The sequence below is a fragment of the Haliotis rubra genome, unplaced genomic scaffold (assembly GCF_003918875.1).
Source record: "Haliotis rubra isolate DU_JTF1 unplaced genomic scaffold, ASM391887v1 Scf410, whole genome shotgun sequence".
In the NCBI taxonomy this organism is placed as follows: domain Eukaryota; kingdom Metazoa; phylum Mollusca; class Gastropoda; order Lepetellida; family Haliotidae; genus Haliotis; species Haliotis rubra.
The window spans coordinates 905,686-931,640 of record NW_025767092.1 but is presented as its reverse complement, the minus strand read 5'-3'; the positions used below and the strand labels follow the sequence as shown (position 1 = coordinate 931,640).

The 25,955-nt window shown below is 39.8% G+C and overlaps 1 protein-coding gene and 2 long non-coding RNA genes across 3 annotated transcripts in view; 2 read left to right on the top strand and 1 right to left on the bottom strand.

The window, feature by feature from the left end:
• The window catches only part of LOC124288052 (actin-1-like), a 33,050-nt gene extending 19,462 nt beyond the window's left edge, over positions 1-13,588 (top strand). The window contains exons 8-12 of the mRNA XM_046724622.1: positions 1,638-1,751; positions 2,390-2,500; positions 9,770-9,961; positions 10,930-11,049; positions 11,913-13,588. Coding sequence (XP_046580578.1) covers positions 1,638-1,751; positions 2,390-2,500; positions 9,770-9,961; positions 10,930-11,049; positions 11,913-12,118 — 743 coding nt within the window. The 3' untranslated portion in view covers positions 12,119-13,588. The remainder of the gene's footprint in view (positions 1-1,637; positions 1,752-2,389; positions 2,501-9,769; positions 9,962-10,929; positions 11,050-11,912) is intronic.
• A 5,361-nt stretch (positions 13,589-18,949) lies between these two features.
• Positions 18,950-23,503, top strand: LOC124288069. The gene is made up of 3 exons (XR_006901366.1): positions 18,950-19,048; positions 20,458-20,739; positions 23,421-23,503. It is a non-coding gene; the product is annotated as an uncharacterized LOC124288069 (long non-coding RNA).
• LOC124288070 lies at positions 18,987-21,917 on the bottom strand. Its single transcript, XR_006901367.1, has 3 exons — positions 21,824-21,917; positions 19,923-19,933; positions 18,987-18,999 (listed from the first exon to the last, which is right to left on the bottom strand). It is a non-coding gene; the product is annotated as an uncharacterized LOC124288070 (long non-coding RNA).
• Positions 23,504-25,955: the final 2,452 nt, after the last annotated feature.

Genomic DNA, 25,955 nt, shown 5'->3' with positions numbered 1-25,955 from the left:
AAAATGGATTTTCTCTTCCCCGGTCGCCAACACTAATCTCATAACAAATGAAAACCCGCATAAAACACAGATATATGACCTGCAGAATATACGCTTTTGGGTTTCTGTTGATATGGCTATAATTAGCTAATATTTCCGCAAGCTGACATCCTTGAATACTGACAAAACGCTATTCTCAGCGACTGTTTACTCACTGTTGTGGCGTGCTCCGCTCGGAAGCGATCGTACGGAAAATATCATTCGGAATCGTTCGGGTACAAAACCTTTTCGAGGTAAAAGTTCAAAAGGTATGTGAATGTCAACTTTATCGATTTGGTAAGCTGTGTTCTGATTGGTCCATTGAAAAGGTCAGCTGATGCGACCTTACACAAGGTTTTGTTAGACTCAGTATAGAAGTGTAACGAATAATACTGGGCCTAAGTTTACTTAGACTGCGGCCAATACTGAAGCAGCGCTGCGTTTATAAGCAACCCAAACTGTCTATTGTCTCAGGGCATCGACAATAAATGTTTAAAACCTTCCAGTCAGTATTTGTGCTGGTTGTTACTTCGATCCACGTTACAATGGACCCAGAATTGAGTCTTGCTTGATCATGATGTTCCGTCTGTTCCGAGGCTCTCGTGGTTCTTCTGTGCTGGCATTGAATAAACATAAAAAATACATATGTCCAATTATATACAGTACTTGTTACGCCTACAGTTCTGTTCTAATAGATTTTATCAACTGAAAAAACCCCGGATTTAACATGTTGCGTTGTCGAAGCGCTATTTGTGCGGCCGAGTTCTAAGGGACGCAAATGCGCGCAGAATTGTATCTCCTGGACGCCAGCGCCAACCTTGACTTCCGCCTGCTCTTGAATGTTGTCACTCATGACAAAATCCACGAATCTAGGTTACGAATCAGGGTGCCGTTGTTTTGTAGGGCTAAGATTGCTTTGTTCAACGGCACCCAGATCCGTCATCATTACTACCCCGCTTCTGTGATGGATGTATCAGTGCGTCCGGGTAATGAACACTTGGAAATACCTTTTCTTAATCCATGTATCTTGTCTACGTGAAATAGTATTGTTGGAAGAATAGGTTCCTGTTCTTGAATAACACTTGGGAACAAGGCAGCACAAGGGCACATATGTTACGGATTGGAAGGTATCCGCTTTTAGCAGATAGAAAACCTTTCGATAGAATGATTAAGTTTTTTGAGCCAGAGTCATTTAAATTCATGTTTATTACGAACACCTTTACCCATGAAGATCCTGGCTAGAATTGCTCTTCAGTAACGAATGCTAGTCGTAAGAGGCGACTAACGGGGTTAGGTGGTCAGGCACGTTGACTTGGTTGATACATGTCATCGTGTATCGATTGCGTAGATCGATGCTCATGATCTGTATCACTGGATTGTCTGGACCAGTCTCGATTATTTACAGAGTGCGGCGTTAAACAACCAACCAACCAACCACCACCTCCTTTCGACCTTTAAATAGTTATGCTGGCAGTGTAAATATAGGCTTTTGTCCTCGGGTAAGGTCTTATAAAAGACCTGACACATCTGTCACAGAGAATCGTGATATGGGGAATATATCACATCCCTGAAATATATTCGCTCTTTCTTGCAGATTCTGTTCGAGAAATTCGAAGTTCCAGCGTTCTATGTCAGTATTCAGGCAGTGTTGTCGCTGTATGCCTCGGGCCGTGGTAGTGGTATAGTGCTTGACAGTGGAGATGGTGTCACGCATGTCGTGCCCATATACGAAGGTACTGAACACTCTAGAAGACATTCGAGTTTCTTGGATCAGCTGATAAGTTGGAACATGAGTATGATTATGTAATGGGTTTCCTATGACTTGTTAATACATCATGTTTTGTCACAAATATTTGACGTGACCATGGTAAGCATGTAAATCTCTTCTTTTTGTAAAACATCACAAACTTTGAATTCAGGGTGGTGATATTCATATGTATGGTTGTGGCTGAAAGGTTCAAACGTATCCCATGAAGAAGGCAAGGTAACATGAATTGGCTACTGGTAGCTTCGGTTTTCTGGAATTCCATTAATGGCCAAAATAATACTAATCGGCTTGGACAACTGCATGAGGATTTCATCCGTCCATCCATGCATCCATCCATCCATCCATTCCAAATTTTCTGACACAAGCGGGTGGACTTATGAATATGTAATGCTGAAAGATAATCAGTATCATATTCCTCAACGTTCGGCTCAGCCACCTCTCATTATTTTACTTTGTGTTTTAGGAATGCATTTGAAGTAATCTATTTAAGTTATAATTCCTAAGTTGGGATATGCTTCGACATACATTATAATCTTTAAAAAGTATTAATCAAGTTTATATAGTTTCTTGTGTCTTGAGTACTGATTACACTCTGATTCCCAGGATACGCCCTGCGACACGCTATCCGGAGAATGAACCTTGCAGGCCACAACATAACGTCCTACCTCAGGAGGATTCTACAGGAGAGAGGATACGACTTGACTAATACATCAGGTGACTTGTTACTCCCTACACAGTATGTGCGTCTGAGTGGGTGTTGTTTTAAACCAAAACATGAGTCTCACTAAACAATTTAGACAATGCCCTAATTTTCAGCCGATCCGAATTTTCATAAGCTCTTATGTGATCTATACAACTGGTATCTTGAACTATTGTCTAGACAGGAATGCCATTCTTGATAATACATGCTAACAGATTGTTCTCGAAATTGCTGAAGAAATAGATTAATATTACCAACTGTTTGATTTAGCCACACAAATCCAAAGCCATGAGAAAATAAAAGAGTTCTAATATGAGACGCCCATGTTGTCTTACCCCTATCATCTAAATGTACAAGCATGCTATCAGCTAGTTTGGGGATTCTTTGTTCTTTAACCAATATTTTAAACATCTGATTTGTGAATTTATATATATCGGATATCTACCGCATTCGCCATAAACCATACAAGTTGGTGCTGCTTGTGCTACATTTAAAAATCTTTTACATGCTAAAAGGTGTAGTTTCTCTGACATTCATGACGTTGAAATCCCCAAATTTCAGACCCATAAAGCATGATCGGTTGAATTTGTGCATCAAACAATTTAAAATATATTTTCGGGGTTAAAATTCCAAAATTCTGGGAAACTGACATAAGATTAATAAGAGCCTTCTTAGCACGTGATTTCAGGTCTATAACACTCTTTTTAAAGTTCATGGTATGGGAAAACAATAGTCCGAGATAGGTATACTGATTAACAATAGATACATTTTTGCCATTCAAAATCCATTTTTCTTTAGAGGCGACAGGCCCACCTCTTCTGAGGATAACTATGTTTGTTTTTTTCAAAATTAACAAATAATTTCCATTCATTTGTATAACGTTCCAAAATATTCAGTTGGTTTTGTAGACCGACGATAGTATCTGACACTTAAATTACATCATCGGCAAAAAGGAGGATAAAAATATCTGGAAACATTTGCACACCATGTTTACCTGAATTAGAAATATCATAATACAGTTCGCTTATAAAGAAGGAAAACAATATAGGGCTTAAAATACCCCTTTCCGAACACCCATGGGACAGTCGAAAAAATCGGTGACATTATCACCACAACGAACACATGATTTAATATTCAAGTACATAGATTTTAAAATAGAATACATTTACCCTTGTAAATAAAATCATCGGCTCGAGCCGTAGATGCATCCAGGGTATAGTTGAGATTTATCGGAACGTATGCCCTGGAGATTATCGAGGATGACTGTCTGCAAGATATCATATCACTACGGCCAGTAAATAGTCAAGTCACAATCAATGTCAACCATAGTGACCGAGGGACTAGTTACGACCATGGTGGTCACCTGGTCAACTAGACCACTCGAACCATCGGGTGGCCTCCAACAAAAAGCAAATTTACAACTCTCAAACTTAAAATGATGCTTCAATCAACCAGTTGTTTAAGAATTACTTAAAATTATGTAGTTATCGGAAAGTTCTTTCACTTGATAGTTACCCACTTTGCTGCCAATTAATCAACCTTCACGTGGCCAGTTTATTTAACGATGTTTTCGACCAATGATTTGGGGGAAGTACTCAATTGTGAGTAGTCAGTATCAGGGTTCAAATCACAATAACGACGTTTTATTGAAGATGGCCATTCCGAGGTTCGGACAAAAATGATGCTATTTCAGGCATTTTGAAATTAACACTTATTTGTAGCATGCACATTTGTGCTGTCTGCAATCTGGTGTATTGACTTCAACGCAAACTGCTTGTCAGTGTCGTATTTATTCAGTCCTTAGATTGAAATTACACTGATCGCTTATATATAGTAAAAAAGCTGTAAACAAAACAAAGGCCTGAATTACAATGGAGTTCCATAAATCCTATGTCCTATTTCAAAGTAACTGTACCTTATAACATGAAGCAGATAGGATAGTGTTCCCATTTGTGAGTTTTGACTTTACAAAGTTCTTTAGAGATAAAACTGCTCTCACCAAATTTTTCCATTGAGAAAATTTCTCAAATCTATAGGATCCTAGACAGTTAGTATTGGCTTTTGGTTTGTCTTGAACAGGTGTCTTTTCCTCTTGTGTTTTGTCTATGACCACATCAGGTGTTTGCTGATCGTCTTCTGATTGGTCCTGGATTGGTCCAAGGAGCCCACGGACTGTCTTTCATGAGGTTGGCAGCTACAGGCCTGGTAGCTTGATCGGCTGGGTTTTTTGTGAAGAGATGTAGTGCCACTGTCCTGGTGAGGAGTATTTTTCTCACATAGGCTACACGGTTTGTGGCGTATATTGAAAACCTCTTCGTGTTGTTGGAGATGTATCCCAGAACTATCTTGCTATCCGTGTATGGTACACAATATCAGTCAAAGGTATACCAAGGTGTCTCTCGACACTCCAAGCGATGTCCACACTAAAGAACTGCTCCACATAGTTCGAGGCCGAGGGATGGTGTGGACCATTCTGGGAGCTAACTTAGCTTTGCCCATGATGAATCCCCAATCTGGGTTTTCTGTTTCATCGTTCTTAGCCTTCACATAGGCTGCTGCAGCTACCGCCTTTCGGGCGTCGGTAAACACATGAAATTCTTTGCTTGTGGAGAGTTCAAAGAGGCGGGAACCAACATCCTAGGAATGTGGAGAGTTTTGAGAGATTTGAGGGAATTCTTCCAAGTTTTTCCATCTGTCGTAATGTTCTGGAGGGAGGGTTTCATCCCACCCTACACCACTGGAGATAAGATCCCTGAGGATCATTCTTCCTTCAATCACCACTGGAGCTAAGAACCCTATCGGATCGAAAATGCTATTCACTGCTGACAGTACTCCTCGTCCTGGTGAATGGTTTCTCTGCTGCTGAGATGCTGAAGTTAAACATGTAGGCTTCAATGTGCCCATGAGATTCCTAGTGTTCTCTGCATAGGTAACTGATCTGTCGTTAAGTCAAAGTCTTTCAGATTCTTTGCTAGGTCTTCTGCTGGAAATGCGCGCGCATAACATTGCTGCTGTTAGACACTATTTTGTGTAAACATATGTTGCCATTTGTAGCAAAGGGAGTCCTTTGTCCTTTTCAAGAGGTCTATTGCTGTTTCCTTATCTGTAAATGATCGCGACAAGCGTCATCTACATAAAAGTCTCTCTCAACAAAGTCAGCGACATCTTTTCCAAACATTGCATCACCGGACGCAGCTGCTTTCCTTAGGCCAAATGTTGCAGCCGCTGGAAGCGGTCTGTTGCGAAGGCGTGGACTTTCATTAGGTGTTCTATCTGTTTCCAGTTCTGGGTTGTTGTCCACGAAACCAGAAGAATCGCGCAGGAAGTTCCTATGGTTCTCTTGTACTTGAAGCAATGAAACATTTGCTGGATGTCAGCCATGACAGCGACAGGTTCACGCCTGAAGCGGAGTAAAATCCTAGAAGCTCATTGGTAAGGTCTGGTCCTTGCAGTAGGACTGAGTTCAAGGACAGCCCTGGTAAGTCGCTGAAGAATCAAAGACAGCCCGGATCTCGCGGCGGCTGCGGGGGGGTGGTATACACCAAAGATAGGGAGATACCAACATTCTTCCTGTTCATCCAATCACGAGAGCTATTTGGCGTGGCCACTGTTTAGTATCTTTGACATGAAATCTATGAAATGTTTCCTCTTTTCCTCATCCCTAAGCAGACTTGACCTTAGGGTTTTAGCACGCGAGGAAGCGGCAAACCGGTTATTTGGTAACCTTGGTCTTGATTCTTTGAAGGGTAGGGGGCTACCCAAGTTCCCTTTAATTCCTTTTCATTTCATTTCCCATCAGATCGATGAATTCCCTATCCTCTGAAGATTTCCCTTGTTTATCATCATCCTTGGTAGTTAAGAAGATATCACTTCCTATTTAGGTGATAGCGTCGGTATGGTCATCGGTGCAAGTGTTTTTTTTACATGGAGGTTGTTGGGGCATGGCTGACAGACCGATGGTCTCCCATTAGCCAGCGTATAAAGTTTGTTCACATTTACAGTCTGTGGAGGTGAATCTTCGAGGCAAGATTCGCCAACTATCACCCATCAGCCGGTAGCTTCTGTGCATAGGGGGATTTTGTAGGTCCAGTTAATTGCGACAATACATGGTGCACCTCTGGCAGATCTCGTCCAATTAATAGGTGGATAGATGCCTCTTCATCGGCGGGAATGAATGCAGCTATTTCCTTCAGGTGGCTGTGGTGTTGCGCTACTCGAGTCGGTATTTCTTGCTTGTTGTTGGGGATAGCATCACATTCGATCCAGAGTAGGTAGATCAAAGGTCTTTTCTTCATTCAATGATTCTACAATAAATCCAGATGCTCTTCGTCCTGTAGTTTGTTGAACACCACCGCATGATGAGATTGTGTATGGATAATCATTGCTCATAGCGTCAAACAGATCGAAGAAGAATGTGCTACATAGCGGCGCATTGCTTTGGTCGTCTGTTATGCATATATATCTTTGTAGCTCTATGCTTCTGTCCCTTTGGGTACACAAGTACGAGAATGTTTTTAGAGCATGATTTCCCTTCAAACAGGTTTCCACATACTTGAGTACATTTAGCAGACACTGGTTTCTTTTGAGAAGACAAATCGCTGTTGTGTTTGTTCTCCCCGCCGTTCGTTCCTGGGGATAAACCTCTGCATAATGGATAGCGGTACAATGTCTTGTACTATGACATTTGGCACACTGAATGTGTTCATTGCATTCTTTGGCAAGATGTTGGTTTGATGAACAGCACTTAAAACAAATTCCTTTAGATTTCAGAAAGTCAATCTTGTCCTCATAGGGCTTCGTTTGGAAGGCATTACACTCGTTGAGCGAGTGACGTGTTTCATGGAGTGGGCACAAAACATGTGGAGTAGACCCTCCTGTTAAGCCTGGGTTAGGTGAACCTTGATCTCTGCTGTTAGGGGGTTGAACATCAGTTCTGGCTGCCTGTACACTTGTTGAGGGCGTGGAAAAGATGGGTGATTAACATGAGACCTGTTGTTGACATGTTGCGAGTCCTGCTGAAGTTGAAACTTGGGTCGTTCCTTAACCTGCTTAAATCCGAGAGGAACTTTGAGAATACAGAAAAAGGCGGAAAGGAAACGTGATGCCTTTCTTTGTATCCAAATGCGTGGTTCAACCATTTTTCTTGTAGAGGAAAGGGAAGTTTGTCGACAATCTGACTGACTCCGAGAGAGGAGTTGAAGTAAGCGAAAAGATGACTGTAGGTAGGGTCTGACATCATGGCTTCAATCTCACAAACTAGATCAGACAGTTCAAATAATTGAGACGCGTTTAGACGCGTCTTGATGGCTGCCTCAATCCTCTCTGGTGATGCATATCTTTCTTCCAGCCTTATCCAAGCCAGTTGTAGACCGGCAGCTGGGTCATGCAGGTTGGCTTTCCTGATGTTGAGGGTTTGTTTCCTGGATTCTGTGCCAAGCCATTTCAAAAGTAGGTCGAATTCTTCATTTGGTGAGCACTTAAGTTCACTTATCACACTCTTGAAACCAGATTTCCAAATAGGGTAGTCTTCAGGCTTGTTGTTAAAGTTCGTGAGTCTAGAGGACAAGATCGCTTACCCGAAGTAGGTAGCATGAAGTCAGAGTTGCAATCTGGTGTGTATGGTGGTGCCTCGGGTTAAGCAAAGGTGTTAGGTTTCATTTGAGCTGTCTGTTGCACTTGTTCCTGATTGACTATTTCAACGGGTGATCTCCTGTTTGACTATTGTCTGATATGTATCTCGTGACTTTTTGGACAGGATTAGATCGTATGGAAGGAGAAGTGGGTGGTGGTGATCGCTGTTCTGATTGTCTGTCGACAGATTCTAAAACCTGTACTTCTGCTTCGCTACTGCAATTTTCTTTTTGTGATTCCAGGATTTTGAGCTCATTATCCATTTGAGCTTTCTTTATGAAGAGTTCAGAGTCAAGTTGAGCCCTTTTTACAGATAATTCAGAGTCCATTTGAGCCTTTTTAAGCGAAAGCTCAGCCTCCTTCTGAGCGAATTGTAGCTCAACACGAGCCGATTGTGCTTCAGCTCTTTTCAACTCTATCACTGAACTAATGTTCGATCTACTGGACACTCTTGAACGATTTGATTTAGACCGATTTGAGGATTCACTGTGAACTGACGGAGGTCTTTCCTGGGTTGTGTTGTCCTGTGATGCAGCCTTGCCTGAAGATGACTTCTTGTTCTGTGTTTGAACCGATGATGATGCTTGGTTCGGGGTTTTGACTGATGATGCCACTTCATCCTGTGACTCTCCCGATGTAGGAAGGTTGTCTGGAGACAATTCTGATGATGATGACATGGTTGGGTCTTATCTTATGAGAAGAATTTAAGATCTTTTTACTGTGCTGTCTGCGCTCTGGTGTATTGACTTCAACGCAAACTGCTTGTCAGTGTCGTATTTATTCAGTCCTTAGATTGAAATTACACTGATCAGCTTATATATAGTAAAAAGCTGTAAACAAAACAAAGGCCTGAATTACAATGGAGTTCCATAAATCCTATGTCCTATTTCAAAGTAACTGTACCTTATAACATGAAGCAGATAGGATAATATACAAAATAAGACTACAGTAATTGATACAGGTTGAAAGGTGAAATATATCCTAATTACAAACCTTTTACAATAGCATAAGTTGACGAAGTTCAAAGGGTTCCTTACATCAAATTTATCTCCATTGTAGCCTAGGTAAAACATACACACAAATTAACTACATGTATCTTTCCTGACAGATACACTTTACAGAGTGAAAATAAACAAATTCAAATTAAATGTACGGAAATTAATGCAATCGAGCCTATATGTAGATAAAGCGTGTGACTAAAACCTGTGCTATTTTACCGATGGATGAAATCACTTTAATTTACACTAAATTTGCCCTAACAGGTACATAAATGTAGAATAACAATACTCTAGACGTAAGAAATGAAGAGTACTTACATCTTAGTTGTCCTATATGTTCCGATGCAATCGGATGACCTATTATTTCCTAATTTTCCATTTTACTGCCCATAAAGCATGGCCGGAGCCTCTTGCTTGCCAAGCGCGATAACTCTAAACCCCTGACGTTAAATAAGACCGTTATAAAAAAAAAATACGCCTTTGACGGACGTAATCAAAGGGAGATAATTTCATCAACCTAATATGACAAATCCTGTTCAGAAGGAGTAATCTACTACTGTTACTGATGTAACGTAACCAGCATTGAAGTTCGTTTCATGAGGTTGCAACGTGAAATTGGAACTCATTAAATGTAGATTATGAACGTGTTTGCAGCCGAGTTCGAGATAGTGCGAGACATCAAGGAGAAACTCTGCTATGTTCCACTGGACTTCAAGGCGGAGATGAAGACAGCTGACGAGTCTTCCGCACTTGAAAAAGATTATGAGCTTCCAGACGGGAAAGTAATAACTATCGGAGACGAGAGGTTCCGTGCTCCAGAGTGTCTGTTCAAGCCAAGAATGCTGGGTAAACGTCATGATTACATTTGCCCCTGTTATCTGTTGAAGTAATATTGGTGTCATGTCATACAGATCATAAATACAAATGTATAAAGTATAAGTCATGTGTCGTCACACACAGTGTATCTCTGGTAGATAATTTATTGTGTGTTGTCTCACGCGACAGTCACCAATATCCCAGCTGCATGATATTCTCTTCCCACAGAGGTTACTGTGGGAAGAGAATATCACAGAGGTTACTTGTCATATCTTCCTACAAACCTCAGTTCTAATACGGCCATATTTCCCGGTTCTCGTAAAAACCCCGAGCGGCAAAAAATCGCAACACGAATTATCGCCCTTCTTTCTATTGAGTCAGAATGATCACTTTTGAAACAACGTCGCTGATTGCACAGCTAAATAGGAAGTAGGAAGATATGACAGGTAACCTTTGTGAGAAGAGAATGGCTGCATGACGGCGGTCTGTAAATAATCGAACCCAGACAGAGATGACTGAAACCATGAAATTCTATATACGCGAATGGGGTAAGATGACACGTGTCAACCAAGTCATGGAACCAGACCACCAGATCCCGCTAGGTTGGGACCAATTCTACCCTTCAGCTTCACGAGTGAGTTAAGTTTTACGCTGCTTTTAGCAATATTCCAGCAATATCTCGGCAGGGCTTCACACATTGTACCCATGTGAGGAATTGAACATGTGTTTTCGGCGTGACGAGCGAACACTTTTACCACTAGGCTACCCTATCGTCATCAGCTTCAGGAGAACAGGTGGAATCCCAAAAGAGAATGAACTAAAGTACACGTAGCGCAAAATAAAATCCCCCATTAAAATTATGCTTAAAATTACAATTTAACAGCTTCACTTTCATGCACTAATCTATATATGTGGACGAATGTTTAACAGTAACTGATAATGATCACTAACCCCATTTAATGTCCCTTTTGTACATTTTGAGTGTTTTCCGTTGCTAGGCATGGAATGTCGAGGGATTCATGAGATGATCTTTAAAACCTTAAAGAAATGCGACATTGACGTGAGGAAAGATTTTTTCGCCAACTTCATCCTGTCTGGAGGTTCGACCATGTTCCCTGGTGAGTACTTACTGAAAACTGCATTACCAGTTTTAGCTAAAAAAGTAAATTAGCTTATAAAGAGCAGGGTGCCTTTGTACATAGAGGATATTATATGAGTGCCCATGTCAAACTATGTTCACGACACGAGTGTCTAAATGTTGGTATTTCCCTAGCGAGAGCGAGGGATATGCCGATATTTAGGCACGAGTGAACCCCGAAAAACCTAATATTTTCGCCCTCGTGGGAATAAAAAGCGATCTTAGCGTATACCTTATATCTTAGCGTAGACTTAAGATAGTCTAAGAATGTTTTGTACAACAAGACCCAGGTTTGTATATGAGGGATATAACGAACATTTCTTTGTGGGTCACGTAGACTGTTATACTGGAAATGCGTAATGGTCATAGTGAACTAGAATTAGTGATAACTTCGTTATAACCATAGTTGACTACATCTATCAAAGTGGGAAACCCGTTATCTCGAACTCCAGTAACTGGATATTTCGTTTGCAGAGATGCGCTTTGCTATCACAGAGTTGATGCCCCCAGTATCTCCTAATGCACATATCCTTGTTTTTGATCTGTGATCTGTGTCAATGTTCTATTCTAACTATCATTACTGACTGTGTATCAAAGGTTATGAAAGCGTTATACATTCATTCGAAAACGTTATGAAGACTTAAATTGATAATTATGTTTATCATAAAGAAATACATTTTCATTGTGAGCATGAGCAATTGCCATAACTAGTAGTACGGATTTAGGTTGACAGTTTGAGCATGAAGACCCTAACAGACATGGCAATAACATGTCAGGTGTGGTTAAGAACTTCGGAACTATTTCATCATTGCTTTTAACATTGTTTTCTATTGTGCATTCCAGGTATAGCTGAGCGACTGACGAAGGAGCTTAAAAAACTGATCCCCAAAACTATGAAAGTGAAGGTGATTGCTCCACCTGAGCGAAAATACAGTGTATGGATCGGTGGCTCCATCTTAGCCTCGCTTTCAACTTTCCAAAAAATGTATATCACAAAGCAAGAGTACGATGAATTTGGACCTACTATAGTTCACAGGAAGTGTTTGTGAGGCCAACAGGGTGCTTTTAGGGTCCTCAGGAAGTGAATACAGGGTCCACAGTATGTGTACATGTGTGACACCAACAGGAATGGTGTTAGATCCATATGTAGTGTGTAAACGGTTGGTTGTTGGTTTGTTGTTTAACGCTGCACTCGACAATGTTCCAGCTATATGGCGGCGGTCTGTAAATAAAGGAGTCTGGACCAGACAATCCAGTGATCAAAAGCATGGGCAAGATACGATGACGCCATGTTAGCCGGACCACTGGACAGGATGGGACAATCCAGTGATCAAGGTCATCGATTTACCCAAATGGGATACGATGACATATGTCAACCAGGTCAGCCAGACCACATGATCCCGTTAGTCGCCTCTTACATCAAGCATGGGTTGCTGAAGACCAATTCTAACCCGGATCTTCACGGATAAGTTTGTACGGCCTTCAGTCAGTGTTTGTACCGTAGTCTGTGAGTGGAATCCACAAACAGTGCTTTTGAGGTCAACGTGGAGCATATGCAAGGTCAACAGGTAGTTATATGATCCACAGGAAGTGTTTGTAAAGGCCGAAGCCAATGAAGGTTCTATTTTTTAGGTAAAGTCACATATTAAGCGAAAGGTCATTCCAATCTGCGATACTGGCAAGAGTATTGGGTTTAAAGTAATCAGGTGTCATCACGTATATCTGTCGGCACGAGTAGGTACAAGCTGTGAATTCGAGGCACAAACTTGAAAGTCACCCTGACCAGCATCATGCTCGAAGTGACGTAGGACCATATTAAAACACTCTTTGTGTTGTTGCTCAACATATTAAAGTGATACCGTTTTGTCATGATCTAGGCACCTGGACTTCGTTGTAAGAGGAAATGATGAGTGAATCTATGTCAGTTGCTTATCACAATGGCAGACACAGTCTTGATTTGGATATATTTTATTCTGTATAATTATACTGTTTACCTCGATGTATTGTTTTGTATGCTCGAATGGTTCTGTCGTGTGGTGGATACAAGCGGTAGGTCTGGTGTTTGATACTTTGGCAACGTCATACCGAACGGTACTTCTTGTTACTCTGCCTGCCGATCAGGATTTAGAGGATCGAGCAAGGAATGGTCGGCTGGGATTGTACTGTGCCTGAATGGAGATCCAGTGTTCAAAAGAGGGGCCATTGTATCTCAGTGGGCTACGACGGTAAAACAGCCTCACACACACACCTTGCAGGGAAATATACATGAAATAGTATTGAACATAATGTTAAAACCCCGTACCCGTATCTCATCTTCTTGCATATTCATATGTTCTTAATTGAGGTTTTTGTTATATGTGAATACCTATTTGAAGAATCTATTTTATTCAATAATATATTTAATATTTTAAATATAATGTTTGTCTTGCGTTTTATCTTCATAATTGTGATTAATGAATTTGTTTGGGTAATCCACAACATGCATGATGAATCGAACTGCCAAATACAGGTTTTTGTTAATAACGGTTTTTGTTATTTGTGAATCACATTGACTCTCAGTGTCTATCGTGAATTTAAGGTAACGGTAACTTACGCACATATTAAAGCAAACTTAGATTCTCTCATCAGTCCATTATCCAGTGTGGTCAACAGCTCATTGGGAGGATGCCGCAGTTCCTAAAGTTTTCAAACAGGTAGCCGTCACTCCCCTCATTAAAAAGGCCTATGTAAATCTGGCTGGATGACTTAAAACAACTACCGGCCAGTATCTAATCTTTCATTTTAAAATGTTTGGTGAAAATTGTTTCACGAAGGCTTGAAGGACACCTCTCCAATAACGACCTGCTTGAAGCCTTCCAGAGTGCTCATAAATCCAAACATGGCACAGAGACTGCGCTTGTTCGTGTCCATAGCGACGTCATCAGGGCAATGGAACCTGCTGGTCCTTCTTGATTTATCATCAGGCTTCGACAGCATACGATACTGCTTTCTCGCTTGGAGGAAACACTCGGTGTTACAAGAAAGGCTGTTTCTCTCTGCATATGTTTTTGTATTTTTTCAAAATGCATTGTTAACTATGAACAAGCCTGTTTTATTTTATAGTAACGTTGATGATTGTGAGAACACATTCTTTGTTACTTTGAATAAGGCCATCTGTAAGTTTATTACATCAAGTTTCGTCTCCAATCTCATCCAGCAAGAGTCCGGAAAGGCGATATGTCTCGAAATATATTAAGCTGAAATATTTTGGTTTTACAAATTGAATTGCTTACTTTTTACTAATGATAAATCTACATAACTTGGTAATACAAATTAATTCTTGATGTTGATAGGGTTGTCGGTTGGCTTCGAAAACATATAAAAATAAAAATTATTTGAAGAAAGATCAATCTGCCCGGTTATTAATGAATGTGCACGGGAAAGCGTATTATTTGTTATCACATCAGGGCATACATCCCAAAAACGTTTTATTTGTTTACGTCGGATACGAGAAAGAAAGAGATAAACAGACTAAGACAGTGGGGCTTACTGCTTGTCCCGTGTTCATGCCAGCGCCAAAATCCTCTATCGGGAACAGCTCATCTAGCTCTACACTCCTCTTGTGATGACACAGCTGTAATGACAAACGTATATTATGAAGTAAACTCCCTGGATTATCAACGGAACCAAGAACATATCACTTTAATTTTTCTGGGGATAATCTCTTCGGCAATGCACACCCATATCATTCCCCAATACATCTTCATCTGTCAACAGATTTGACAAGATAATATCAGTGTGTGACACATTTATACTGTGGACCTGAAACGAATAATTATGTTTATATATTTGATCGATTTTCTGCTAACACAAACGTTTTTCACACTTTTAGATAGACTGGTCCGTTTATGAACAGCTATTTGGGGAACTGTCGCCTTAACATGCATTGAGTAGTGCAGTTTACAGTTACATATGTTTTATAACATACAATTAGTCACCTTCACGTTCACCTACGAAATATGTCGTTCATTAAAAGAACCAAATGTTTTAAGTGTAAAGGTACTCTTGCTTTAATGACAAAATATGGTCACTGTTGAATTTGTTTCACCTGATCACCTGAAGAAAAGTAATTTAAAAGTCAAAATCGAATACAGTGGCAGGACTTGAAACTGTTCCCTTGTGTTCAAACACCTTTTAACTTTATCATACAAAACTGTGTTCCACAGGAGATCTTGCTTGTGTGAGATCAAACGATATCTCCTGGGAGATATCGTTTTGACAGTAGATTTTGTACAATGCCCTGACAATGAATGCTATGACGTCATGAACTTGATGACGTCACTATGACATCGCTGAACTGCAAGTCTAATGGTAGTACAGTCTTCAGAGATGTATAATTTTCATTGAAAACTAATGCAGAATGATTTTTGATGATGAATAGAATCTCACCTCATGTCTTCTGATCTCAAACATATCAACACTCATTGATAAACGTAAAATATCCTCGGCAAGCATCGGATATTTGTAACTTCATCAACTCGTGGTGATATGTTTGATATCAGAAGACAGTGGGTGAGATTCTCTATGTACGTATTATATCTTCGGTACAGAGGATGATTGTTCAAAGGTTGAACATTACTTAAACCATCGTTCTTCAAATGTCTGATTATACAGTGCCATATATTTACAGGATGACTTCCACAAATTGTGTTATCATACTGCACTTTCAGTGATATTCTTTATATATTAATGGTGCATAAAGGAACCGAAAACGGATCCTGTGTGTTTGTGTGTATGTTTGTGTCGGTGTAACGTTATTATCAATGTTTCATATGTCGCAGGGTTTTATAACACGACCTCTGGGCTGGTGTTCAATCGCTTTATTCTGCCATTTGGGGTTGGTCAAACACGACCGTGCCATAAATGTATCTGTAATTAGGGAAATTACATGAAGGGCTGCCACTGCCAGCATGGTGTGTCCATATATCAATACAACAAGTAAAACTATTGTGACATTTTACATAAAATATTATCTATCTGAAAGTTAATGGTTACTAAACCATTAAATGTAATTATTTAAATACAGGTTACACCTGACTTAATTATGAGAAATTGTTATAATATGAACAATGCAAACAAACTTGCGTACCTGTAATTAGGGAAATTACATGAAGGGCTGCCACTGCCAGCATGGTGTGAGCCGGGCACATGGCACATGCAGCTTTTATATCACCTGAGTGCACAGACTGCAGGAGCAGTATGTGCCAGAGCCCAGGATGTACCTGCCGGCAGCCAGCTCATCTGTATGGCAAGCTGTTAGGGACAAAAATTGTAAAATGTGCCAGTGCTGCGGTGCTGTGCTGTACATTATGTGAACAATTGAACCTGTGACACATATAACAATGTTTCTGGTGACCCCGGTCGTGATATTGCTGGAATATTGCTAAAAGCAGCGCAAAGCCCAACTCACTCACTCACTCCTATAACTGTGATATTTGTGTTTCATAGGCCATATGGCCGGATGCTATTCATAAATCCCTGAATAATTAAATGTCTTTTGTTGTAATTCAGCATGTGGCACAGTAATAAACTATTTAAAATTTCTTCTTCTTCTTTATGGACTTTGAATTAGCTATGTGACACGCATCTGTCTTGACAGATGCCCAGCTACACGGCTGCGTCTCCCATTTGACAAAGACAATATGCAGACGTGTGCAGTTGGAACAACTCATTTGAATTTATGCAAAGTAATGAACGCAACGGAACGTCAATAACATAAATCAAACATACTGTTAGTTAATAGGCTAACTTAATCACTTTCAGACAGGCTACAGATAAAACAAAGAAGCTTGCAAGTTCATAGAAAGCGGATGGTTTCGCAATTCCGCCTAAGTGCTAACATTAAACCAGGGATTTGACAATAAGCGACTGATAGAAGGACAATTATTTGTATAGAAGAGTGTCCTAGGTCAATATGATGGACAAAGGTTGTTACATATGGGTGCAGTTCTAAATGCCAATAAATATATTTCTTGTTATGGCAATAAATGTATTGTTATATACTATTATATATGCTTGTATTTGATTAATCTCAGGTTATTTTGGCTTGTACACATTCTAATCGGTTCAGAGGTTCAATACAGATTTCTGGAGAGACTTATCTATAGAGAGTTGGAATTATCAACAATGAATCTTGTAGTCAACAGAGTATTTGCGTGTTGTAATTCTGTTAGTGAGAACGTCTGTCTTTTGAGAATGTGACGAAACTCACATAATTGAAATGATCTAAAATTTATTGACCAATCTTATTTTTGTTTGGTTCTACGAACCTTAATCCACTAGTTATTACAAATATATTTTAATTAGAAAATGACATAATCATGTATGTTGAATCAAGTGAAAATGTATGTACTTTCAAAACTACTCTATTGATATGAAAAGATGTCGCAATCACCTTTAACAAGACAATGATTTCCGTTAATCACTAAAGTGTTTGATTTTGAATGGTGCTGAAAGTTGAAACTTGAAATCTGAGACATTCTGTTTGAATGTTAAGGATTGTATTGTCTCATTCTGTGGCGATCCGAAATATGACTTCCAGATTGAATACTGTATCACTACTCTTAGAACAATTGAGGGGCGGTGGGGTAGCCTAGTGGTTAAAGCGTTCGCTCGCTGGACACAAGCTAAGCTTACATGCTGTGACGTACATGCTGTCCACAAGTGGACATGCCGTGACGTAAAGTGGACACAAGCAAGGTGTACATGCTGTGACGAAAAAGTGGACACACGCTAGGCTTACATGGTGTGACGTAAAGTGGACACAAGCTAGGCTTACATGCTGTGACCTAAAGTGGTCGAACCCGGTCCTTCGACGAGCGACGAGCGAACGCTTTAACCACTAGGCTACCCCCACCGCCCCTCTCATGGAAGAAGTATCAATTGTTCATAGAGTAGTGATACAATATTCAATCTGGAAGTCATATTTCGGATCACCACAGAATGAGACAATACAATTCTTAAAATTCATGTGGACACAAGCTAGGTTTACATGATGTGACGTAAAGTGATGTAACAGCATGTAAACCTATGTGGCGTCACAGCATGTAATGTGGCTTTGTATCCACTTTTACATTACAGCATGTAAACATATCTTGTGTCCACATGTAATGTGGCTTTGTATCCACTTTACATCACAGCATGTGAGCCTAGCTAGTGTCCACTTTACGTCAGTGCATGTAAGCCTAGCCTGTGTCCACTTTATGTCACAGCATTTAAGCTTAGCTTGTGTCCACTTTACGTGCAAGCAATATGGTATGTGTCCTCTTAACGTCACAGCAGCACTTTGTCACAGCATGCAATATGACTTGTGTCTACTTTACGTCACAGCATGTAAGCCTAACTTGTGTCCACTTTACATCACTGCATGTTAGCCTAGCTTGTTTCCACTTTACGTCACAGCATGCAATGTGGCATGTGTCCACTTTACGTCACAGCATGTAAGCCTTACTTGTGTCCAATTTACGTCACAGCATGTAAGCTTTACTTGTGTCCACTTTACGTTACTGCTAGCAATGTGGCTTGCGTCCATTGATTGTATCACTGATTGTAACGTTGTGCCTACATTTTCGTGCTGAACTTAGTGAAGGCAATATCTTGAGATATACCCACCAGTTTACAATATTTGAAACAAGCACGGCGTTCTATGACCACGGTCATGTTCTATGACAAATATCTTAACATTTAAATATAAAGAATATTAATTGCCCCAGGATGTCAGTTATACTTTCGGGCTTTTAAAATAAAATATAGAAACGTCGAGCTTCCTAGAAGTTGACGGATGACCAAGTTGACATAATGTTTAGAAAACAACTTCTTCCTTTTGCTATGCATCATACCGGTATTCAGTCACGTGGACACAGGCCTTATAAAGGGGGGTCATTTCCACACCCTGGTATCTCGCACTTCTCCAGCCCGCTGATCTGATCTATCGTGAAACTGTAGTATACAGTTCAGTCAATAGTAAATATCTGTGAACCATTACTGAATCTTAGTAAACTATTAGTAATACTTTTAACCATGAGTAAACGTCGATTTTCAGAAGCTATCCATGACATACCTATAGTTATCAGGGCGCTGTTTCACAAAGCTATCGTAGCGCTACGACTGTCGTACTTTCTATACTGTAACATAGGCTTCTGACAGTCGTGCGCTACGATAGCTTTGTGAAACGGGGCCCAGGACGAAGCGCCTGTTACCCCCGCTGACGCTGAGTAGAGAATAGCTTTAAGTCGAACTTGGGGAAACTGTCGTATCAATTAAGATATGTTTAAAATCCGTAAGACTCACAAATCTCTCAGAAAGAAAGATTTAGGTCAATAATTCTGTCTAAATACCAATATTATTTAGCAGATGGTATTTTGAAGAAGAATTAGCCTCATTTATCCTCTCTTCATAAGTTCTATAAGTATAATAATAACCATTTTATGCTAACTTTTACATTATTTCTTTTTATTTATCTATTTTTTCCATTTTAGCATAATATTTGTATCTTATGTCTCGTGCGTGTGATGTTTATTATGGATTATGTATTATTGATATCTTTATATGAACTGGATGAAGGTGTTTGAATGCTTGAAAACAAATATGTTACTTACAGCGTAAAAGTGTATATTATTATATTTTATTTTACTGTAGCCTTCCTATGTTTTAATATTCTCTCATAACTGTTTATTGTGGACAGTGCATTTTACCAAGGCAAAATTGCATGTCATCGTATCGCAATTACGTAGATCGATTTTCATGATGTCAATCACTGGATTGTCTGGTCCATATTGGAATATTTAAATACCGCAGTCATATAAACAAACACACACACACAAACACTCTTTCATGCGATGTTCAGAGCAAGAATAAATAGGTTGAAATACCATGATTCGTGACTAAAGATATCTGTGTATTTGTTAGGGCCGGGTTTTGAACTGATGTGTGAGAGACGCTGATACTGGTACGCCCTGTGTAGTGGTATAACTGTTAATGTTATAACTGACTAACTGAGTTTGGTTTTACGCCGCTTTTAGCAATATTCCAGCAACATCACGGCGGGGGACACAAGAAATGGGCTTCACACATTGTGTCCATGTAGGGATTCGAACCCGGGTCTTAGGCGTGACGAGCCAACGCTTTAACCATTAGGCTACCCCACCGCCCTGTTAATGTTATAAATTTGCATGACGTCACTAATACTGTCTTTAACCGACGTAATACTACGTGATTAAATGTAAACACTGTCAGTGATAAGCTGATCATCGTGTTTGTCCCGTGAGTGTAATAAGAACCATGTCAGTGAGTGATAGTGGTGGTTTAACTGCGGATTTTGTCACTATACATATTATTACTTACTTTACAGCTATTGAACAGCAGACATGAAGTTCGTCGTAATACTCATTGTCTTGGCCTGTGTGTGTTCCGTCGTCCTAAGCAAACCTGGCAAAACAGGATGCAACAACAACAACAACAACAACAACAACAACAACGACGATTGTGACGAAGGGATCAATGATGACATATCTGAAAAAGGCAACGGCATCGGCTTCGGCAATTTCAATAGCAAGAGCAACGGCAACGGCAACGGCAACGGCAACGGCGACTACTGACGTCCAGAAAATGTTCTACCAGAGATCTGACAGATGTAAGGTGCATGGCATTTTATCATTGTTTATTATCCTATTTTGTATGTATCGTCAGGACGGTGTCCTCCCAGACTGTCGAAAATTGAAATCTTAAAAATTCGATGTTTCGGGTATTACGTAAGGAGGTAATTAGGCGTTAACACTATGGCGTTCGACGCTCCAGGCATTAAGGAAAACAAAATACGTTATACAGTACATTCTTTATTGTGGCCACTTTGTTATACGGGCATGCTCGGCCATATGTCTCCTCCTTTTTGTCGAATTTTTAAGAGGAATTATTGTTTTCATTAACCCATATTGCTCCATCGTCGGCAAACTGGGATTTGTTTATGTTTTACTGAGGTTGTTGAATATATCATCAGATTTGATGGTCTATGGAGACCTTAAAGTATGTCTGTTAGAAAGGCTGATGCAAAATTTAGAAGTGCCCCTTTTAAACCTTTTTTGTTTTGCGAAAGCCTGATTGAGTTGTATTATATACATTTTGTGTTTCAAGATATTGTGTGAGGCGCTTGTTAACCATACCCTCCATAGTTTTGCATGTTAGATGTTAGAGATATTGGCCTTGTTTGTGTATGGGTATGATAAGGGAATGTTTCCAGGCTTTTGGTATTTGACCGTTTATCCAAGCTGTATTATAAAGTTTTAGTTGTTGGTTTATTAATGGTTTGGAGGCGTTTTAACATGATATAGCTGATATAGACATCGTTTATGATGGTAGGTGGGATATAAGATAATAATTAATAAGTTTATAATAAGGGATATACAACCGTACCCAAAAAATGTAAATGCTGGGGCGTTAACCTAGGTGGAATTTGAAATAAAAAAGTTTAAAACAGATAAACGAAATAACATAGTAAAAGCCGAGTTTATGAAGGGAATAGTGAAATAAAAAAGGGTAATGATTGTTAATAGGTAAGAGATAGGATTAAATGGTGGTGGTGGTGGTGGTAGGGGGTAAGTTATAAACACGTATAGCATAGTGGGGCATAGAATGTAGACGCAGTTAAGCTGCATTGTTATCGTTTATGTTACTTACCTAGCTTATATAGTTACATATGTATCCGTGAGAAGAAATGTGACAAATCTGATACAAATCTAGTTAACTTTTCTAATTTCAACAACAACAGTTGTGTACTTCCGCCTGTATCTGTACCATTGAGAAGGAAATGTGACAAATCTAGTTAACTCCAACTCTTTACTTATTTCAACAACAATAGCATTCATGTCTTCTCCCTCGTTAATTACAGTATAGCGGATTAGCGCAGTCTTTCTGCTATTCGCAGGGTCATGTTCTCCAAGGCAGTCGACAGTCCGGGTGTTATTGGAGCAGTGTTGAACATTGCCACGCTCCACTGCTTTTCGACAGTCCGGGTGTGTACTCGATAAAACATTCGACAGTCCGGGTGTATCGTCAGTTCACATGCTAGTGTTTAAATAGTCAACAGTGGCCAACCTTTCCAAAAACGTGCTGCATTTATTTGTACAAATTACATGTCAGAAATTCCTTATAAACAAACATGGTTGCATTCCACTCACGCACGTTTCTTTGAGTGGCATTTAGAAGTTGGGGAGTACAATATAGAACAAACTTTATGGATAACAACTTCTTTTTATTCGTGAGTGCGACGTTTCGATACAGATTCTTGTACCGTTGTCAAGCATGACATGACAACGGTACAAGAATCTCACGACGGAAGAAACGTGTGTATCGAAACGTCGCACTCACGAATAAAAAGAAGTTGGTATCCATACAGTTTGTTCTATATTGACACTTATATTGGCTACGTAAAGTTCTTGTCATGTCGGTTCTTATGACTTAGTTGAACCGTCTGGGGAAATATTAGTTACAATTCATATATTATTTGGACATATGATGGTACGTACCATTATGCCGTGAGTATCCTTTATCAATTAACTCAAATCCTATAACATATATATAAGAGATCTCTGTTCGCAACATAACGAAACGGACCTTCTTTATTCTGTCGGTGGAGGAGAAGGTGCTCAAGATTTTGTGTGGGGACGAGGTACTGTGTCAACTAAATCTGCAAATACAGATAATACTTAAATTAAACTCATGTGTTGAAATGTCTGAAAAAGACCAACAACGTGGGAACATAGTATTTTCATAATTATGATTTCAAGCATTTACCAACTCTCGTCGTAATAATACGTGAGTATCCGTCGGCTTGGTTGGTCAATCTTACACCCTGATGCCCTCTGGCTAGTGTCTGTACGCGCACTTCCCGGCCTCTCCCCCCCCCCTCTCTCTCTCACTCTCTCTCTCATACATACATACATACATACATACATACATACATACATACATACATACACACATACATATATATATATATTTACAGATATATAAGTCTAAATCTAGTTTAGAACAGTTGACTTTAAAGTGAGTCTAAACTTTTGATAGGTAGTATATATATATATAGGTTTGAGAGTTTGATTCATTTATGTATTTGGGAAGTGGGGGTGGCTTTGGATCGATAGAATAATATCATGCCACGACAGGAATATCAGCAATATCACAGTTAAGACTTTCATTGTGATAGGACGCCATATTAATAAAACACATCCACAGGGCTGATCAGATCTCATGACGGACTGATGATGGTGTACAAGAGGATATCTTTACCTACATTTATATTTATGCTTCTATTTTCAGATGAAACAGTTCCGCATCTACGGTAATCGTGCCCGTGAAATCATCCCGATAACAGAAATAAACAATTAATTGAGTCCTGTCAATCTTTGTCGTCTTTGTTTTATTTCAAGGAATTCAGAGCTCTAGCATTTGATGGTGTTACGTCTCATGAAGGTACGAGCGAAAATGAAATTGTCAACAGATTTTCGGAGAAATTATGATGATGATATAGACAGTACTTATGTGTTAGATAAGGATATTTGAATGTTCGAGGAGATTGAGGGATCTAATTTCAGAGGAAAATCCCGAAGAACTGAAAATTTAAACGTTTAACGTCCGCGTGCAACGATCTATATGCTTCCTTGACACGATCGTTATGTAAAATTTTATCAGAATCGGTTACCATGATTTTAAGGTAAACAACTCACGAAATCATTGAAGACCGTGAACGACCTGTATGTTTTCAATGAAATGGTATTGAAGAAACAGAATGTCCTCTGTTTCATAATTCTTTTTTCATTTGGCATATACGCAAACTCTGTTTCATAATTCTTTTTTCACTTATATAAAGTGGGAATCTAAATAACTGGCAAATGAATCACTAATCACAATCCGAACATGCGATAAACATCCAACGTTACGTCGGTAATATCTACTTTAGTCTAGTCTTGGGGTTTGGCAAAATACAAAAGCATGCCATGTTATGGACACAAGACGAATCTTTCTCCTGATAAACTGGCCAAGATAACAGAAATCCCATAAGCATTCATTACCGTTTCGCTGAAACGTGCTGGGTAAAATGACATATGCAAATTCTGTATAATTTGGCAATGTACAACTGTACCACACAAACAACGGAAAGACTTCTGCCCGTATTCCCCCTTTAACCCTTACCCTAACCCTAACCCTAATCAGGATAATTTAATATCTGTATGCACAATGTCATTTTAAAACTTATGTTATGGCTTCTAGTCAAATCATATTACCTGAATCGTTAAAACTTGGGATGCAGGCGGAAGTCTTGCCCAAACAACGTTTGATGTCAAGAAATTGATCCATTCAAAATCTAAGTAAGAGAATGCAAGCCTTTTATCCGTATTCTAGCATTGAAATCAGAAATGGCGTATTTTTAAGAACCGTTGAACTATCATGAAATTAGGTGAATAATTAGTGTTGCAGACCACTTACGATTAAAAGGAATATATCACAGATGGATGTTTTACCCCGGATCGAACGACAGCATGATTGTTGACAATATCAGGGCGTGGTACACTTGTATTTGGCTTTACACGTTGTACAAATTAGGGGAATCGAACCCGGGTCTCCGTGTTTAAACATTAGGCTACCTCACAATGGTCAACAAGTATTGAATCAGATGAATTTTTGATAGCGGCAATGGAAACGGAAGGTTTTGGTCATTGGCAATGACAAACATAGTGGCATGGCTTCTGAGCTCATATTTAACGTTGGATGAGCATCTGACCCGTAAAGATCCGGGTTAGAATTGATCTTCAGTAACCCATGCTTGTCGTAAGAGGCGACTGGCGGGATCGGGTGGTAAGGCTTGCTGACCCGGTTGACACATGTCATCGGTTTTCGATTGCGCAGATCGATGCTCATGCTGTTGATCCCTGGATTGTCTGGCACAGATTCGATTATTGACAGACCGCCGCCATAAAGCTGGAATATTGCTGAAAAACTGAACTCACTCACTCACGTATGAGCATCTTTGACATTGACAATCCATCCTTGATAATGTTAACTCGGAAATGGCAAGGTAATTGGGGTGAAACAGGATCACTTAACACAAATGAATGGGACATATGGAAGCCGGCTAAATATATAATATTCAGAGCTGGAAAACGTTTAATAAACAACAATACACTACTTTTACATAAGCCTTGTTATATTAGCCCATGGTCATCCGTCCATTTCACGATGAGGGTGAAAATATATCTTTAAAATATGTCAGTTCTTGGTTCTACATGAACAAAAAACCCAGGAAAATGGTTGTTTGTCTCGTTCTAGCGAGTGCAGGTCTTGGCTGTGCCGCTGAGCATTTCTCATAGGAAGGTAATTCCTTTGTTTCAGCAAAGATATTTTATAACAACGTTATACTTTAATTATTGTAACTACTGGTTACTGATAAGCTAAAGGGGCGGTGGGGTAGCCTAGTGGTTAAAGCGTTGGCTCGTCACGCCGACGACCCGGGTTCGATTCCCCACATGGGCACAATGTGTTAAGCCCATTTCTGGTGTCCCCCGCCGTGATATTGCTGGAATATTGCTAAAAGCGGCGTAAAACTCAACTCAGTCAGTCAGTCAGTGATAAGCTAAACCAAGATATTTGAGTTGGTTATAATTGTTAAACTCATATTTCAGAAGCAATAAATGTAAACTTTCATTTCGGTTGGGCAGCCAAGACTTAGTGGTTAAAACGTGGTTCTCCACGCCCAAGACCCGGGTTCGATTCCCCACATGGGTACAATGTATGAAGACCATTTATGGTGTCCTCCGCCGTGATGTTGCTGGAATAGTGCTAAAAGCGACGTAAAAT